This window comes from Trachurus japonicus, chromosome 17 (genome assembly GCF_045865225.1).
Source record: "Trachurus japonicus isolate A0001 chromosome 17, Traja_1.0".
Lineage (NCBI taxonomy): Eukaryota > Metazoa > Chordata > Actinopteri > Carangiformes > Carangidae > Trachurus > Trachurus japonicus.
In genome coordinates, this window is record NC_140923.1 from 14,093,025 (window position 1) to 14,110,664 (window position 17,640).

General features: G+C 41.5%; 1 protein-coding gene across 1 annotated transcript; it reads left to right on the top strand.

Moving 5' to 3' along the window:
• The first annotated feature begins 1,246 nt into the window (after positions 1-1,246).
• Positions 1,247-17,552, top strand: LOC146970274 (activin receptor type-2B-like). Its single transcript, XM_085803849.1, has 11 exons — positions 1,247-1,890; positions 4,237-4,444; positions 7,790-7,905; positions 10,069-10,220; positions 10,355-10,498; positions 11,754-11,897; positions 14,324-14,472; positions 14,682-14,796; positions 16,098-16,236; positions 16,460-16,590; positions 17,266-17,552. The coding sequence occupies exons 1-11, from the start codon at positions 1,839-1,841 to the stop codon at positions 17,458-17,460; spliced, it is 1,545 nt and encodes a 514-aa protein (XP_085659975.1). The 5' UTR covers positions 1,247-1,838; the 3' UTR covers positions 17,461-17,552.
• The last annotated feature ends 88 nt before the right edge of the window (positions 17,553-17,640 follow it).

The window sequence follows — 17,640 nt, forward strand, 5'->3', positions numbered from 1 at the left end:
TATAATTGCAGGCAACTATTCTGTTTCAGAGACTTCAGAGACAAGCGTTAACACCTTAAGAGAGGTAATTATAAAAGAGAAACATGTCCAACTATAGCCAGAGGAAAAATAAATTACGAGGGGGAATATTTCTCTGTTGACTGAGAGACTGGTTGAGATGATTTTCTTGTTTTCATTAAACACCACAGACTATTAAAAGCACACCATACATGGAAATTAGGGGATATTGCTGTAATAACTTGCATTTCCTGTTTCATAATGAGTATAAAATTATCATCCATGGTTTTGGTTTTTTTGTATATTAGTGTGTGGGATCCTTTTTTATATTTAACCCTGTGCTGTGGTGAAATCAGTAATTAGAACGAATAAATTTTAAATAGCATTTATTGTATCCTGTTACTCCAAATTAGGTCAGCTATTTTTAGCACTGCCACTTATGCATAAAAGATCATTCAGATAGGGGAAGAAGAAGAAAAAAAACACCTAAGAATTTTTCACAAGATACTACTATGGTGAGAGATATTTATAACATTGACAAAGAGGGGGAAAGCTATATCCTATTATATAATATACATCTTTATCTATTGTATATAATAGGTATATGTTATATTGCCTACATGTGGTGTGAGCTAATTTAGATGTTTCATTTGTAAACGGGGCTTCTCTATTGGTGCAATTTAAATAAAAATAACAGTATATGATCTATTTATAGCCTGTTTTTGACTTTGTAGCTGTACTGCACATTACTTCAGTCACACTGGTTTGTTTTTTTTACTCATATAAAGAAGCGAAACACTTGACTTTTCCCCGCGTTTAAGCGCTAAATTCATTAGGAGCTGGATTAAAAACTATAAATTTAAAGATAAGTGCGACAAAGTGGAGCCAGATTGTTTAAGACCAACTCTGACGACAGAAAGTGTAAGTGTTAAATCAGCTGGAAGAGTCGGGACAAACACCAACCAACGTGGCAAACACCACATTATTTCCCCCCTCTCCGACCGCGTATTCCCTCTTTGTTGTTGCTTGCTGCTGTTATCGGTGTAAAAGGGGGGGTGGGATGATGAGGGGGGTTTATATATACGAAAAAAAAATAATGTGATAATTATCGACACGAGGCTGGAATAAAGTCAATTCAGGCGTGTATATCTACGGTGTCGCGTTAAGGTCACTCGCTCGCTGGCTGCCTGAATTCCCCTCTTTGTGTTTACACATCCGGGTTTCCCTGTTTGCAGCCCATTCCCCATTTAGAAGCCATTTTGGACACAGATCAGTAACATGCATGTAAACCCCGACCGACCTCCCGACGCAGCGGTGCTATAGCTATACTACTCAAGTGAATAACCTCAAAGAGAGAAAAGAAAAAAAGGAGTAAAAACAGATAAAACAGCGCCGGGGTTTCGTCTCGGATGGTTCTGCTGCTTCCCACTCGGTGTTTGGAAGAGAAACGCCGCGTTTGGTGATGGACTGAAAGAGCCCGACGGTCCATTAATCGCTCCTGTTTTTCTTTTTTTTTGTGGGTTTTTTTTCTCTCTTCCTCCTCGCAACATTGTTGCACCGTCGCGCGGCTATTGACACGCGCTGTGGCGGTGGTGGTGGAGGAGGAAGAAGAGGCAGAAGAGGAGGAGAAGGAGAAGGTGGTGTTGGTGCTGCTCCTGGTTGGTGGTGGTGGTGGTGGTGGTCGTGGTGGTCGGACTGCTGCTGGAGGGACCGGAGTATAAGGAGGCCTGTGGTCGTTTTGATCCCCCGCTGGACTCATGTTTTGGACAACGAGCTGAGTTTTATTAAATGTTCGCGACGGAAAGCGGGGGGAAATCTCTGTGCTGCATTTAACACGGAACATGTCTTTTTCATGGCTGACTTGTTCACTTCTTCTGGGAACTTTGTGCGCAGGTAAGCTTTTCCTATCTTCTCCTCTCCTCTTCTCTTTCCCCCTCTTCTTTCTTAATTTGTTACATTGTCGCGAGCTGGGTCCGTTTGCTATGTGTGTGTACGCGCGTGTGGCTTTCCAAACCCCGCGCACGAGTTCGCTTTTTTTCTCTACGTTTTGTTGTATAGTAGTAGGTTGTGTTAAAGTTTGTTGGCAGTGGATGCTTGTCGTTCAGCTGTGGTTGGGTTGGGGTTTATTCTCTCCACCATAATCGGCTTTTCTCTGTTTGTCGCTTAAACACATATATTTTCCCCTCCCTGGAGAATTATTAAAGCAATAGCTGCTGCCTTTTTTATTTTATTTTATTTTACATTAAACATATACATCTCATTGTCGTTAAATATGGCGTTTTAGCGCTGTGGAATATTTAAAATATATATATTTATATCCAAATGTAGAACTGTTGCGCCCCCCGCCCCCCTCGCCTTTCTTAACAGTGGCAGAAATAGAAGGCAGCAGCTGCATCAACATCCTGAAACCTTATAGGCTACATCTCAGGTCTGCACTCTTGTTTTGTGGTTACAGCCTGAACAAGAGGAGGGGGATACACACACACACACACACACATACACACTTCCTCCTTTTGTTTTGATTTGTTTTCTTTCTTTCTTTCTTTCTCTTGTTAATGTTGTTGGTTTATTTGTTTGAAATAAACAAAATCAATGTGGTTTGATTTGCAAGAAGAGACATCATCAGCTGTGAATTCAGGTTACTGTTACACACACTCGGCTCCCATTTCCAAAGCCTGCCACGTGAAATTGAGCATGAGGCTTGTTTTTCTTTTGTTTTGCAACTCATATGGGAGACTGTTGTCTTTTTTTTTGCTTACACATTAACATTAACGCACATCTAGCCTAGTTTAAAATGACACCACATCTATTTTTATAAACAGTATCATCCACGTTTCCCCCTCCTTTGCTCCTGTTGATGAAATGATTTCCCCTTTTCTCTCTCTTTTTTTTGGTATGTTTTCCTCGAACAATGATAACATTTTCATTGAGGCACAGCTGTCTCCTGTGTGGCAAATAGCTCAGTGGTTTAATGCCTTTATGGTTTATAGATTAGGACTCGGGGAGTGTAGCTATATAGTGTATAAGCTGCTTCTCCAGAATTCATGTTGTTGTGGTGTAAGCCTCAGTAAGTGACAGAGGGAGGGTGGGTGGGTGGGGGGGGTTAGGGAATGATCTTGTAGTAAAAGTCCTCCCGGATCATGTGACCACAGATATCAGAAATGCCATCTCGGCTCAATGGAGCATTGAGCATCACTGCTCTGTGTGTATGTGTGTGTATGTGTGCGTATACATATATTTGTGTTATTTGTCCTTACAACCTTCCTTCCTTTAATAATGAGCACCATGTTTGGTTATTACATACATCCCTATATCACCATAATGAAGTCCATTGTATGCTGCTGCCGGACAGCTAAATGCATGGATGTGTAAGTGGTGGATGTGTGCCTGTGAGTGTGTGTATGTGTGTGTATATGTGTGTGTGTGTAATGGGTTGGTGGGGGTAACACTGGGGGATGGGCAGCCTCCTATAGGCAGGGATTTAAAGAGACAGGCACTATTTTTTTTCCCCCTGTGAACAAAGATTAGGCTTGAATGTCCATAAGATGTTGTGAATGACACGCCACGCTCCGTGTTATCTGCTTTACTGTTCATCAGAAACATGTCTCCCATTTGCCCCCCGTGAGTGTGTCCAACATTAAATCCACTAAGAGGGATAATAAAAGGCTTTTTTTTTTTTCTTCTCTTCTCCCTGTAAGGAAACGTTCAACATCAGGAGACTGACAGCTATTGTCACATTTGGGCTTGGTTTCCTCTTAAAGAAGAAGGTCTTATCTGTCCTTCCAGATGTGTCATACTTCAGGAGGATGCACGAGTCCTTATCTATACACGTAGCATGTTCTCGCTCTGTGTGTGTGTGAGAAAGAGTGTGTGTGGTGTTTCTATACCACAGCAGGGCAGATCATTGTTCTTCCACTGCCAATTAAATCCTGTCATTTTCCTCTTTTTTTCCCACTTGTTAGGCTCTGAAAAGATTTTTTTCCGTGAATGGTATTATGCTGAGCTACTATTCAGCAACAATTTCTTAGCCCAGAGGAACTCCCTTTTTTTTTTTTTTACTACAGAGAGCTCCCAAACTTGGCCATGTGCCAGAGTGATGATAGAGAGGCTCTGCACGGAGAGATGTTTCTTTCGTGCCACTGACTGAACGGATCCTGCGCCATATGTCTCTGTTTCCGCCCCTCTGAGGTTCAATTCATTTACGTTGTGATCTGACTGAGGTCTTCTGTCCATCTACAGGGTACAGTCTGGGCGAAGCAGAGACCCGGGAGTGCGTGTACTACAATGATAACTGGCGTACGGAGAGGACCAACCAGAGCGGCTTCGAGCGCTGCGAGGGGGAGAAGGACAAGCGACTGCACTGTTATGCCTCCTGGCTCAACTCCTCAGGGACCATCAAGCTGGTGAAGAAAGGCTGCTGGCTGGACGACTTCAACTGCTATGACAGGTCGGGTCACTGAGTGAGGTCGTCTCTCCACCCGTGATTTCTAACATTTTTTATGTTTCAGGTTTCTGGCTCACGCCCAGAGCGACTGGCAGCGAGTGCAACAGCATCCGCATCTTTATTCCTATGACCTGGGGCGTCCTCAGGGCCACAAACAGCAGCTCCAACACAGAAAACAATTTGTCAGTTTGCCAATCAAGTGGAAAAATTAGGAAAAAAAAGAAACATTTGCACTTTGCAGCTACTCAGATGGTGACAATTGAGCTGTCTTCCCCCCTTTTTAGCATTTGAATGTCTATAGGTTTTCACCAAGGGGTCGGACACAGCTCTGTCATCTCATGCTGAGGGAGCAGCAGTTCTCACTTTGCTTGTAAAAACATCCCAGCTGAGCAGAAAACAATGGCCCATAACAATGAGATGCAGGATATGCACATTACCAGATTAACTGTGGCCCATTAACATATTGACTGAAAGGCTTATTTACAGTCCCTTTTATCTCAGACATTAGTCCCAATACACATCACGCAGTGTAAATATGCACATTAAGCTGCAAACACAATGATACAGGGCTGCAACTACTGATTGTTTTCATCAGTTTAACTGTAAAATGTCAAACAAATGTGTGATCAATTCTCCAAACCTCATAGATAATCCATTTACAATGATATACGACACAGAAAAGTAGAAATTATGCAAATTTGAGAAGCTGATACAAGCAAATCTGTTCAATTTTTACTTGCAGAGTAGCTGAGAGCAACAATAACAAAAGAAATAGCTATTGATTCATTTTAATTTGATGCTGCTCTATGAATCCAATAATTGCTTTGCGTATAAAACCAGACAAAGCAGAGGGCACAGAGCTTACTGTGTCTACACAACATATGAATGTACTTATAAATGTATAACAGGTTGAAGTTAATCTTGATATAAAATGGAGACAGATTGAGGGGGGGGGGGGTTCCCACAAGTAGGAGTTTATTTTGGGAAACGCTCTGCGACCAGCACAGCTCCCATTTATTCTCTCTGGAAATAACCGGCTAGTTTGCTGCTCAGTGTCCACAGTCCAGTGACGGCAGATACAGATACGGCAGCACCAGCTAGACCGCTCGGGATTTGAGTTAAGTCAGGAGGAGAATTTCAAAAACCCTTTTTTTTATCAGCAGCAGCCTGTGCAGACTTGTGTGTCACAATCAGACTTATCTAGTTTTTTAATATTCCAGCCACAGCGTTTTTCTGAACAAGCTGGGAGACCTCTGGTGGCTCGTTTCGAAGGCGAGCTGGAGAAAAGAGAGCCGCAATAATGGATCTTAGAGACGACACAGCTGTGCATAAAATAGCTCCTTTTTTGTGCAGCACTTGGCAGCTTTTCTAGTGCTAAATGTAAAAAGTAGTTGTGAGATTGGCCCGCGGTGTCTGGAGTATTTCAGGGTCAAGACTGGAGTTGTTGAATAGCGGTTAAGTGACGGCTGTTTTTCAGTGAGTCTGTGGCTTTTTGATGATGATCAGCATGTGACTACATTAAATCAAAAGCAGGTTTAGCAAAAAAAAGAGAGAGAGAGAGAGCGTGAACGCATATAAATTGTAGGTTACTTTGGACGCAGCTGCAAAATATGTTGACGGTTTCCAGGGAAATTGCTCTGGCTTGAAGTGCTGTTGGCTGTAATTACACAGAGGGAATATAATGGGACCCGGGAAAGTAAATTTGCTCCTGGTCAGTTCAATCTGAGAGAAAAGCTCTGTAAAAAAAATGAAAGCGACGAACAGGTGGGCAGGTCTCGGCAAGTTAAGAGACAGTGTCACAAAGATTAATTGTGGTATTAAAGAGCAGGGATGTGCTGTGTTAGAGATCCAGCGCTCCCTCTGACTGAATTTGGGAACATTTTCTGACTTGGGAGTAATGAGGTAATAAACCAACCAGCCATAATATGAAAGCAGGTGACTGGTTTTAATGTTGTGATTGATCTGTGTGTATAAGCCAAGAAGTCGTGGAAAATAATTAAAACTACAAATTAGGTTTCAGATTAAATTACATTTGATTCAGAATGAACCTTTAAAACGTCTCACAGATACAGTCACCAGCTTTAATGTTAGATTTGATTGTTGTATATTCAAAAGAAGTACATTTAATCACACAGGACTAGGCTATAAATTGAGTCCTTTGTGTTAAAGGGATAGTTCAACATTTTGGCAAATTGGTCCATTGCCATAATCCCTATAGTCATAGCAGTAGGTTTGTTACCTTTAATTGCAGGCTATTTTTAGAACGGTGGAGCAGAGCCGCGAGCTGCTCAGAGCTACGCTACAGAGGCTAATGGGATTTCTTGGTTTCCCTCATCAAACTCATCAAATACACAATCCAACAACTCCAAAACGCTCTCGTGGACAAGTTGTGACCTGCACATTCACCACACTATGAGATAATAACAGAACGTTACAAGACAGAGTTGTTTTGTTTTTTGGATTGTGTATTTGATGAGTTTGATGAGGGAAACCAAGAAATCCCATGAGCCTCCATAGCGTAGCTCTGAGCAGCTCGCGGCTCTGCTCTGCCGTTCTAAAAAATAGCTTGCACTGACAATTAAAGGTAACAAACCTACTGCTATGACTATAGCGATTATGGCAATGGGCCAATTTGCCAAAATGTTGAACTATCCCTTTAATATTATGCGCTAACATAGTTCCATCATCAAATAATGAAAGGTTTAAGTGAATTCACAGAATGAATATGGCTCATCTACGTCTCAGAAGTTAGATTTTCTGAGTATCCAGTCGGCTATGTCGTCATAAACTCGCTCTGAAGCTCGGTTACCCTGAGTTCGCAATCCAAGGTGGCTGCAGCAAATAAAAGCTGAATGTTTCACTGTTTATCAGCCACTTAGTCTTGGTTTTGTGTCATTAAATTAGTCAGATTGAGAGTACTGTGCAACTTCTACCTGTAGACATGTTGTTATGTGCTTTCACGCACAAACTATCATGTAGTGTGTTGCTATCGGCTGGTATTAGTTGACAATCCTAACAACAACATTAGCTAACAAAAGGCCTGAGTTTCTGACTTGTTACCAACTCGTTAACTCAGATGTGACATCATTTCCATCTCTGAAGTCACAATATTACTGTACGCTTCAATATTTCATCAACAACAGAAGCAGAAGAGTTTTACTTGGTCCCTCAAGTTGAAGTCAACATCCCAAAATGCTGCGTTGGTTTTACTGTCATGATGTTTTGGCTCCGTTTTTAATTATTAAAGCAGCTTTGACGTGTGTGTTGTTGGTTTATCGGAGCAATAATGTGGAGTGTGTGTGTGTGTGTGTGTGTGTGTGTGTTTGTGTCTCATCTGCTGTTTTTTAGGCAAGAGTGTGTCTCCATGGAGGAAAACCCTCAGGTCTTCTTCTGCTGCTGCGAGGGAAACTACTGCAATGAACGATTCACCCACCTTCCTGACATGATTGGCAGTGGCAACCGAGGTGAGCAGCAAATGCATCCCACATACAGTACAAACACAAAAAATGGCTCTTTGCCTTTTTCCCCCCTCTGAGTAGTGAGAGCTTGAGGTTAGGCCTGCGTCTAGTAGTGAATAAACAAAATGTAATGACCCGCCGTTACTGTGAGCCGTTAGGCAACTATTTGTAAAAAGAATATATGATTTAAATGTATATTTTTGGGAGGAGGAGGAGGAGGAGGCATCAGGAAATAGTCTGGGCCCCGGGCATTTTCAGCTAATCTGTGCTACATTTGCAGAAAATATTACATTAAAAAAACATAACGATGACCCTGAAAAGGATAAATGTTACAAAGTGGAAGTCAGCTGGCTGTTAACGACACAACAACCAGACATGTTGGAGCTTGGGCCTGACTGATATGGACAACTACTGACATGAGGGGAGTTCCTATAACCAATCAATAAGCCAATATTCCTTGTGTTTACATAAGCACATGTTTTTCTGCAAGGATTGCTAAAATATAATGGTTCAAACTCTTGTGGCAAACGTGTATTTAAAGAGACACAGAGGAGTTTGCTTTTGGTTATAAAACAGCCTCAAATTAATGTGGATGAATCTACCTTAATAAAGAGATGAAAAAAAATCCACACACCAAAAGAAGCTCCCTTAGACAAGGATTTATTAGCATGTGACGGTTCGAGCAAGACGCACACAGCAGTTTGAAAAAGAGCGTCTTGCTTGAAACGTCACGTGCTAATAAATCCTTGTCTAAGGGAGCTTCTTTAGTGTTCCCTCCTTCGATCCTGCACCCATCCCAAGTGGGCCTTTTTGGATGTGCATGTTTTTTCTTACAAGTTTCTTTTGATGAATCTACCTTAAACACACATGTTAACAGATCCATTTCGATAAATATATAGTTGTGTCTTTATAGTTATGTTGATATTATTATTTAGTGGTCGATCCGCCCAGCATTTCCTAGTTTCAGTTTCCCGGACGCTGCCCGGCGGGTCATGGGAATAACGCCGCCGGATCGCTAGTTGGCATCGTTTATGGTTGGGACTATATGACGGTATCTGATCGTCTTCGAACCTCCAAATTTCGCTCTTGATGAATAAAAACATTCCTGGCAAAAGCTTTCACTTTCGTCCGTCTTGCGCCAGTCCAAGAATTTCACCGTGCGCACAGAGGCTCATGGGAAATGTAGTGTGAAAACACTCACACTTTCCGAAACTCCTCGTAGTCCCTTTAAAGGGATAGTAGCATTTTTTTAAAGTGGGGTTGTATGATCTACAAATAGCCCCTAAGTACTTTAATTGCAGTAGAAGACTCTCTGCACTCCTCCTGTTAGCAATGCCAGCCCATAATAGCCCTGCCCAGAGATTTACAACATACAGTGTTGTGAACAGACCCAAAGAAACGGCCTATTTTCACGGCCTAAAAGAGGTTTTATGTGAAAAAAAATACACAGTTCCATTGTTCGCTATAATATAATTTTTTCCAGCCCTTCAAAGTGCAGGAAAAACACAGTTTTTATTTGGACTTAACCAACTCACGTATCCCTCCGCCCAGGGTTAGCGCCCGCCGATCAGCAGTTGGTTAGGTCCAAATAAAAACTGTGTTTTTCCTGCACTTTGAAGGGCTGGAAAAAATTATATTATAGCGAACAATGGAACTGTGTATTTTTTTTTCAGGTAAAACCTCTTTTAGGCCGTGAAAATAGGCCGTTTCTTTGGGTCTGTTCACAACACTGTATGTTGTGAATCTCTGGGCAGGGCTATTATGGGCTGGCATTGCTAACGGGAGGAGTGCAGAGAGTCTTCTACTGCAATTAAAGTACTTAGGGGCTATTTGTAGATCATACAACCCCACTTAAAAAAAATGCTACTATCCCTTTAAGGCTCAACATTTTACTGTTTAGCTATAAGTTGTTTTTATTATTCAAAATGGCCTCGGTGGAAAATTAATTGTCATTAACACATGATTATTTGACAAAACGGAGGCTGCCACTTTCCAGTTTATTTCTATAGAGTCCAGTTATTTGTCAGTCAAGCGTCAAGGTCAGAAAATCTTGATAAAATATTACTTTGCTTTTTAAAAAACAGTCTGTGAGGGATATCTGTGTTGCTGCTAATAACCTACATGCTGGTAACACTGACATGCTGTAATTATTCTGTTCCTCCTCCACAGTGAAAATCCGGCCTCCACCCAGAGTGCCGTCGCTGCTCAACGTGCTGGTCTACTCCCTGCTGCCTCTCTGTGTGCTGTCCCTGGCCCTCGTCCTGGCCTTGTGGATGTACCGCCACCGCAAACCTCCCTACGGCCACGTGGACCTTAGCGAGGTGAGACGGGACGGGACGGGAGGACACGAACAAACACGCTTTAAACTCTGACCCCCATCTGAAGCAGCCCACCTGTGTGAGGGGCAGTCTGTGGCAGAAGAATGACAGGTTTTTTCTTTTTTTCTGTTATTTAGGATCCAGGACCCACTCCCCCATCGCCCCTGGTGGGTCTGAAACCTCTGCAGCTGCTGGAAATCAAAGCCAGGGGGCGATTTGGTTGTGTGTGGAAGGCCCAGCTGATGAGCGAATATGTCGCTGTAAAGATCTTCCCTGTTCAGGTATGAAGCAACAATAACCCAAGACATATATGAATGAATGAATAATCCCATACGAGATTACAAGACACAATAACAAATACAAAAAAACAAAAACTAGACAGTCCTTCCTGTTGGTGTTACCTGCCACACAAGTGTGACATAAATAAACAAATTCAGATTACTTTCAGTACTCAACTATATATCGCTCTTCGTCTCATTGCCCAGGCCTTTTCAAGAAATAAAGAAAATGCAAAAATATTCAAATGAAAAAGAAGTTTTAGCTTCTCAGCATCGTCTAACCACACAAATTCGTTATTTGGATCTACTTTACTGAACAATTTTTGTCTTATAGATTCATAGAAAGGACAATAGAACACAAAATGAATTTTATTCTCCACCTCTTGGATGTCACATAAATTACAAATATATGTTTTTATCTTGTTTAATAGTGTTTTTTAGCCTCAGTTTTTGCCTCTCATGTTTTCACATTATGTTTGAGTCACAGTGTTAAGAAAAATGTGTATCCTGCAACAACAACAAAAAACATAAACTCACAGCAGTTATAAAACATGCAAACATCTTATTTTGCATGTAACTATAAAATATTGGAAAACAACACGAGAATATACAGTTACAATACATTTTATATTCTGAATGCACTCTATAATTTCCGGGCACTACCTTAGTTACACACCAGAAATAGTATTTTTCATTTAAATAGTTCATCTTTGATTTTGGATTTTGCCTTTTTATGAATTCTGGGTGTGAGGTTTCCAGGATTGTTAATATCGTTAGATGTTTTTGATTAAAAAGGATGATTTCGTTTCAGTTAGGGCTACATGGCCAAGTGCAATATCCAACTCTCACATGATAGATAGATAGTTTAGTTTAGTTTTTTGAAGGTAAAATGTGTTATCCACCACATTGTTAAGCATTGTCAGCACCATAAATGTTGCTGCTACTGAGACGATCGGTCAATGTCAAGATGTGAAGGGACAAGACCAACAAAAATCACATCATTAACTTTGTTTTTATTAAGTGAAAATGAAAGTAAATATGACAAATCACATTGAAATCACAATAGCTGCTTGTATAGTAGATTGTTCAGCCCTAATTCTGATATATAAGAGACACGAACCAAGGCTACCAGCTCTGTGTAACATAAACACGAAGAGTGGAGCCTGTTATTTTCTAAATTGCTTGTGTGAGTCACGAAGACCTAAACATAACTGATTTGTGTGTGTGTCTGTGTGTGTGTGTGTGTGTGTTCGTGTAGGATAAGCAGTCATGGCAGAACGAGCGGGACATTTTCATAACTCCTGGGATGCGACATGAAAACATCCTGCGCTACATCGCTGCAGAAAAGCACGGCAGCAACCTGGAGACGGAGCTGTGGCTCATCACAGAGTTTCACGAGAGGGTGAGGACACACGTCTCGTCTTACACAACCTTATATACCCACATATAGCAGAACCATGGTGAGGTTATAGGGCTGCAGTGTTGACCAGGAGAGCTTTCCAATAAAGGCATAGGTCCGTTTATTTACCTCAACAAAAGACCCCCACAGCTTTTATTAAAGACGGGATTTTATTACTTATGGTTCGCCTGTTGTTCCCAGCATGCTTTAAAGAGATAGCTCATTTTGTTTTTAAGCATGTGGCGTAAAAAAAAAAAAAATACAAGCACTTATGTCATATACTACAAGATTTGAAAATGACACCAATAACAGTATAAGACCGTTAGAAAACCTTGCCTTGAATAATAAAAGCTACAACAAGAGCTGCTGGAGCATATTTGTGCAATGAGTTTCAAGGCTTCATGTTATTATAACACCTGTGAAATGTTTTCACTTGGTCCATTGTGTGTCATTATTTATTATCAACTGATAAATAACACCATGCACACACGACAACAAATCAGGAATAATCACTAGAGATGTTGCATTGTTTCTCATAGATACAGGATTTGCATGTAACTACATTTTACACATGTCGTCTAAATGCCTCACATGCAGATGTGGGCAGAGCCTTCAGAGGCCTGTAATCCCACCCACTCACTGCAGGAGACAGGTGTGTGGCCAAATATTAGTTTCTAAAAGGTTTACTCAAGGCAAAACTGGAGTGGTGTGATTCTATCTACATGAATCTAACTGGGCAGCCACCCAAGCAGAGTCTATGTATAGTAAACACTGTGTTGCTAATGTCTCTCTTTGGGAGAAGTGTTATGCTGCGTGGTGCCTTTACAGAGGGTTTAAGTGGATTTATAGTCATTACAAAATGTGACAATATGGGAGTCCCTTTCCATTTTTTTTTTTTTTTTGCCCAGGCCTTACGGAACATTATGAGACAGAGTTGTTCTTGAGGTAAATGCAGAGACTGCTTGCCGAAAAACTGCACCCCGACAGGAATGCGCATCGGCGGTTTTGCATGAATTTATCTCAAAAACAACTCCGTCTTGTAACATTTCGTTATCATCTCATAGCATGGTGAATGTGCAGGTCACAACTTGTCCATCAGAGCGTTTTGGAGTTGTTGGATTGTGTATTTGAGGAGTTTGATGAGGGGAAACCAAGAAATCCCATGAGCCTCCGTAGCGTAGCTCTGAGCAGCTTGCGGCTCTGCTCCGCCGTTCTAAAAATAGCTTGCACCGACAATTAAAGGTAACAAACCTACTGCTATGACTATAAGGATTATGGCAATGGGCCAATTTGCAAAAATCTTGAACTATCCCTTTAAAGAGGGACTAAGCAGGCTGTTTCACGTGGTTATGCTACATTCACTTTGTATGAAACGAGTTCAAAATGTAAAGATCTGAGCTCACCTGAGCACCGTCAGCTGATCCAGAGCTCAGTGGATGTGACTGCTCTGCTGTAGCACGTGTGTTTTATCGCGGGAAAAAAACAAAACATCGATCGTCCTCTCAATCGAGGGTCGGGTTGCTGATGGGCACACGCCTAGTCACATAGCCTATACATTCAATAGAGCATTTTAATCTTATCAGTTGACGTTTAATAATCGGTTAACAAGCGTCTTGATTGCTGCAACGCTGTGTATGGAAGCCTGTGAGGGCGCGGAGAGAGACGATGGAAACGTGATTTAAAAAAATCGATATTTGAAGATTATGGAAAGATCCAGAATCATAAACAATGTTTCCATCCACATGTTTTTATTGGCATTAAGCAATATCGAATTAAAAATGCCTTATGGACACAGTAAAATTCGATTAAAGGTTGGGTCTGGAGTTTTGTGCCCAAAAATAAACATTAGACTTGTACAAATGAAATCTGTCTTAATCATCATCACCTATGGGCTTCTAGTCCTGTGTGGTGGTGGTGTGGCTGCTGCTGTCAGGGGCAGGAGGCTACACAGTTGAGCCCGAGAGGAGGGGCCGAGTTTCAATGTTTGGTTTCCAAATTGCAACGAACAAAACTCCAGAGCATAAAGAGTCATTGTATGAAACATTTTCACATTTTCACAAGATGTTATTTTGGAAAAAAAATGTCAGTAAATGTGTTGTTCCACAATAACACGCAAGCAACAACACGTCACTGCACGGTCTATGTACCCCCTCCGTCGCCGCGACATGAATATCGATTAAAAAAAAGTTAATACGGTCGATCTCATTGGATTTTCTCTTGATTGATCGTTAAAAACAAATGCACATGGCCGGGCGGAGGGTTAGCAAAACACAGAGGGAAAGCAACCAGACTTCCATAGTTCCTCTTTAAGAAAACACAAATGCAAAACAAATCTCCCATGACACTGATTCAAAATTAGATTAACGTGCAGATATTAATTGCTGCTCTCTTGTGTGTGTCTGTCTGTGTCTGTCTGTGTGTGTGTGCAGGGCTCGCTGACGGACCACCTGAAGGGTAACACTGTGACCTGGACTGAGCTGTGTCACATAGCAGAGACCATGTCCCGCGGCTTGGCCTACCTCCATGAGGACATTCCCAGCTACAAGGGGGAGGGGCCAAAACCCACTATTGCACACAGGTAGGAGAAACAGCAGCTGAGTGAATCTGAATCTGAAAAGCAGCCTGTATTTAATTTTACCTCTAGCCTTTTATTAGTTGAGCTTTTTTTTTTTTCCTGGTTGTGCTGGATTTAGTCTTCTCACCTTGGAAAATTCACGGGCTAATTTGTGTGACTCAACGCTTCTATAATTACAGGATTGTAATAACGTCTAAAATAATTTTTCCCAGGGACTTCAAGAGTAAGAATGTGATGGTTCGAGATGATTTAACCGCCATCATTGGGGACTTTGGACTCGCTGTACGATTTGAACCAGGAAAACCTCCAGGAGATACTCATGGCCAGGTAATGAAGTAACTTCTAACTTTTGTTTTTTGAGGTGTTTTTATTTTTGCTGATACATTCACATTCAGGTGTCACACAGCTTTTTCCAATTTACACCTTCTCCGTTACACACACACACCGACTTGAAAGGAGTGAAATATTTCTGCAATTGAATCATCTCTCTTGTGTCAAACCAGTTTTTAAAAGAAAGAGACACAGAGATTCAAAACACACGATTGAGTCAGTGTTTCTGCAGAAAGCAGGACGGAGTCATGAATAAAGCACACGGGGACCTGTTTCCTGTTGTAGCGGTTAATGATTCATCAGGAAAAGAATTTAAACCTGGCAACAGAGGAACAGGATAAGTTTGCAGGGCCGCCGCTTTAAGTAGAGCCAGTTTATACCCAGGAGCAAATCTGATACTAAGGCTTTTTCACATTGGTTTATTTGGCTTGTGGTCAGGGCCGTTGCTAGGAATTCTGGGCCCCCTTAAAGAATACTCAAGTGGGCCCCTCCCCCTAACTTTTCCTTTTTTTTGTTAGACTACGTGTGTATTATCGTTTTTTATTTAGCATTCTTTGTTTTGATGCTAATGCAGCATTACACTGCAAAAACTCAAGTATCTTAGCAAGAATATTTGTCTTATTTCTAGTCAAAATGTCATTTCTAGTCAAAACAAATCTCATTATACTTAAAATAAGACACATCATATTAAAAGTAGCTTGTTTTTAGACACTTTTTACTTCTTTCAAGCATATTTTCACTTGGAATAAGTAGAAAAAATCTGATAGTGGAGCAAGTTTTTCTTCCTTATTACAAGCACAAAAACTTTCACTGGCAGATTTTTCTATTTATTGTGAATTTAAGTGAAAATTATCAAAAAACAAGTTAATTTTTAGGTAATGAGTCTTATTTTAAGTGGAAAGAGATTAGTTTTGACTAGAAATGAGACATTTGGACAAGAAATAAGACAAATATTCTTGGAAAGATGTTGAGTTTTTACAGTGTACTATGAGTATTAGTCAGGGTCTTACGCAGAATAAATCAGTCATACAAAGATTAGACTACTGGGGTCTTTTATGGGCCCCACTGGGCGCTGGGCCCCTAGAGTTATCATCACCTTTCTCCCCTATACAACGGCCCTGCTTGTGGTTACATGATGTTAAATGTCCAGGGGGTAATAAGGGAAGATTCAGAACAAGCAGAAGCCACAAATCTGATGTAGGTGTTAAATAAGAATAAAAAAGACTCTGTTATTTTTTAAAAATATGTCTCTATATGTGGCTTCTCATGCACACACTCTCCCTCCGCTGTCCTTCCAGGTGGGTACGAGGCGCTACATGGCTCCAGAGGTGCTGGAGGGAGCCATCAACTTCCAGAGAGACTCCTTTTTGAGGATAGACATGTACGCCATGGGCTTGGTGCTGTGGGAGCTGGTGTCCCGCTGCTCAGAGGCCGACGGTGAGTGAGTCAAACGGCGCAGGAATGCGGCTTCGCCCTCGGGTGATAAAGGTCACTGTGCTTCAGGCTGACCTAATAAACAAAGGATTTAGTTTTCGTTTTTTTTGTCTGGGAAAGCCATCTGATCAAAGGTCAAAGGTGCAAACGAGGCTGAAGTTTCTGTTTAAATACAAAATACTTCTTTTTGTAATGCTTTCCCTCCTCCCCTTGCCCCTCTCCTCAGGTACCGTTGGCGAGTACATGCTGCCATTCGAGGACGAAATCGGCCAGCATCCCTCTCTGGAGGATCTGCAGGATGTGGTCGTGCACAAGAAGATGCGTCCAGCCATCAAGGAGTGCTGGCTCAAACATCCTGTGAGTTAACTGTAGAAAAAATTAGCTCCTGCAGTTTCAACATGTTTGTTTGTTTGTTCGTTTGTTTGTTTTTTACAGTAGGTGCGTTTCCATTACCCCAAGAAATAAGCGAAACCTAAATATCACATAAAAAAATATGGTAATGGAAACGCCTACATTTCGAAAAACCTCTCAAATATTGTTAAAACATTTTTACGCTCTCAGTGTTTTTCAGACGTATATAAAAGTGTATCGCAAAAGTGTTATGGAAACACTTATTTCAGTTCGGTTGATCTTGAAATTTTTTATCCATAGTTCGTCTGTGAAATCCTCATTCACAATAAGCCCTTATTCCTTCCCGCTGCTGCACGTAAGGGCTTTGTATTTGAGCAATCGAGCGCTGCCTTCGTCTTCTGTTAAAAACAATACAATAACAGCTGAGATCGCTGTCCCAACACCATGGAAACACAAGACGCTTACGTCCATTTTCCTCAAAAGTAAAGTCTTGCGGGATGAGAATTATGGAATATCGCAAGACTAGACTTTACGAGAGTTGCTGCAGCTCATTCGCAAAACACCTTTCAATGGAAACACTTGCAAATAACAATTGAAATTTCAGAAATATCACTTTTATTTTGCTGTCTGAACGATGAGATGAGAACATGCAACTAATTTTTTGGGTTTCCGTCTCGGCAGGGTTTGAGCCAGATGAGCGAGACCATCGAGGAATGCTGGGACCACGACGCCGAGGCACGATTGTCGGCCGGCTGCGTGGAGGAGCGCATCGGCCAAATCGCCAGGATGATCAGCAGCACTACCTCAGACAGCCCCGTCTCCATAGTGACGTCTCTCACCAACGAGGACCTACCTCCCAAAGAGTCCAGCACCTGAACGGGTGACACCATCCTCCTCCTCTTCACCTGAGCTCCTGACTTTTTAATTTTTTCAAAACCCAAACTCAGCGGATCTCCGTGAATATTTAACGAAAACAACTAGCAACTTGAATGCAGCTGCTATTTTAAACCCGATACTGGTATTTTTTTTTCTCCCCCCTCTCCCGTGTTTTTAATG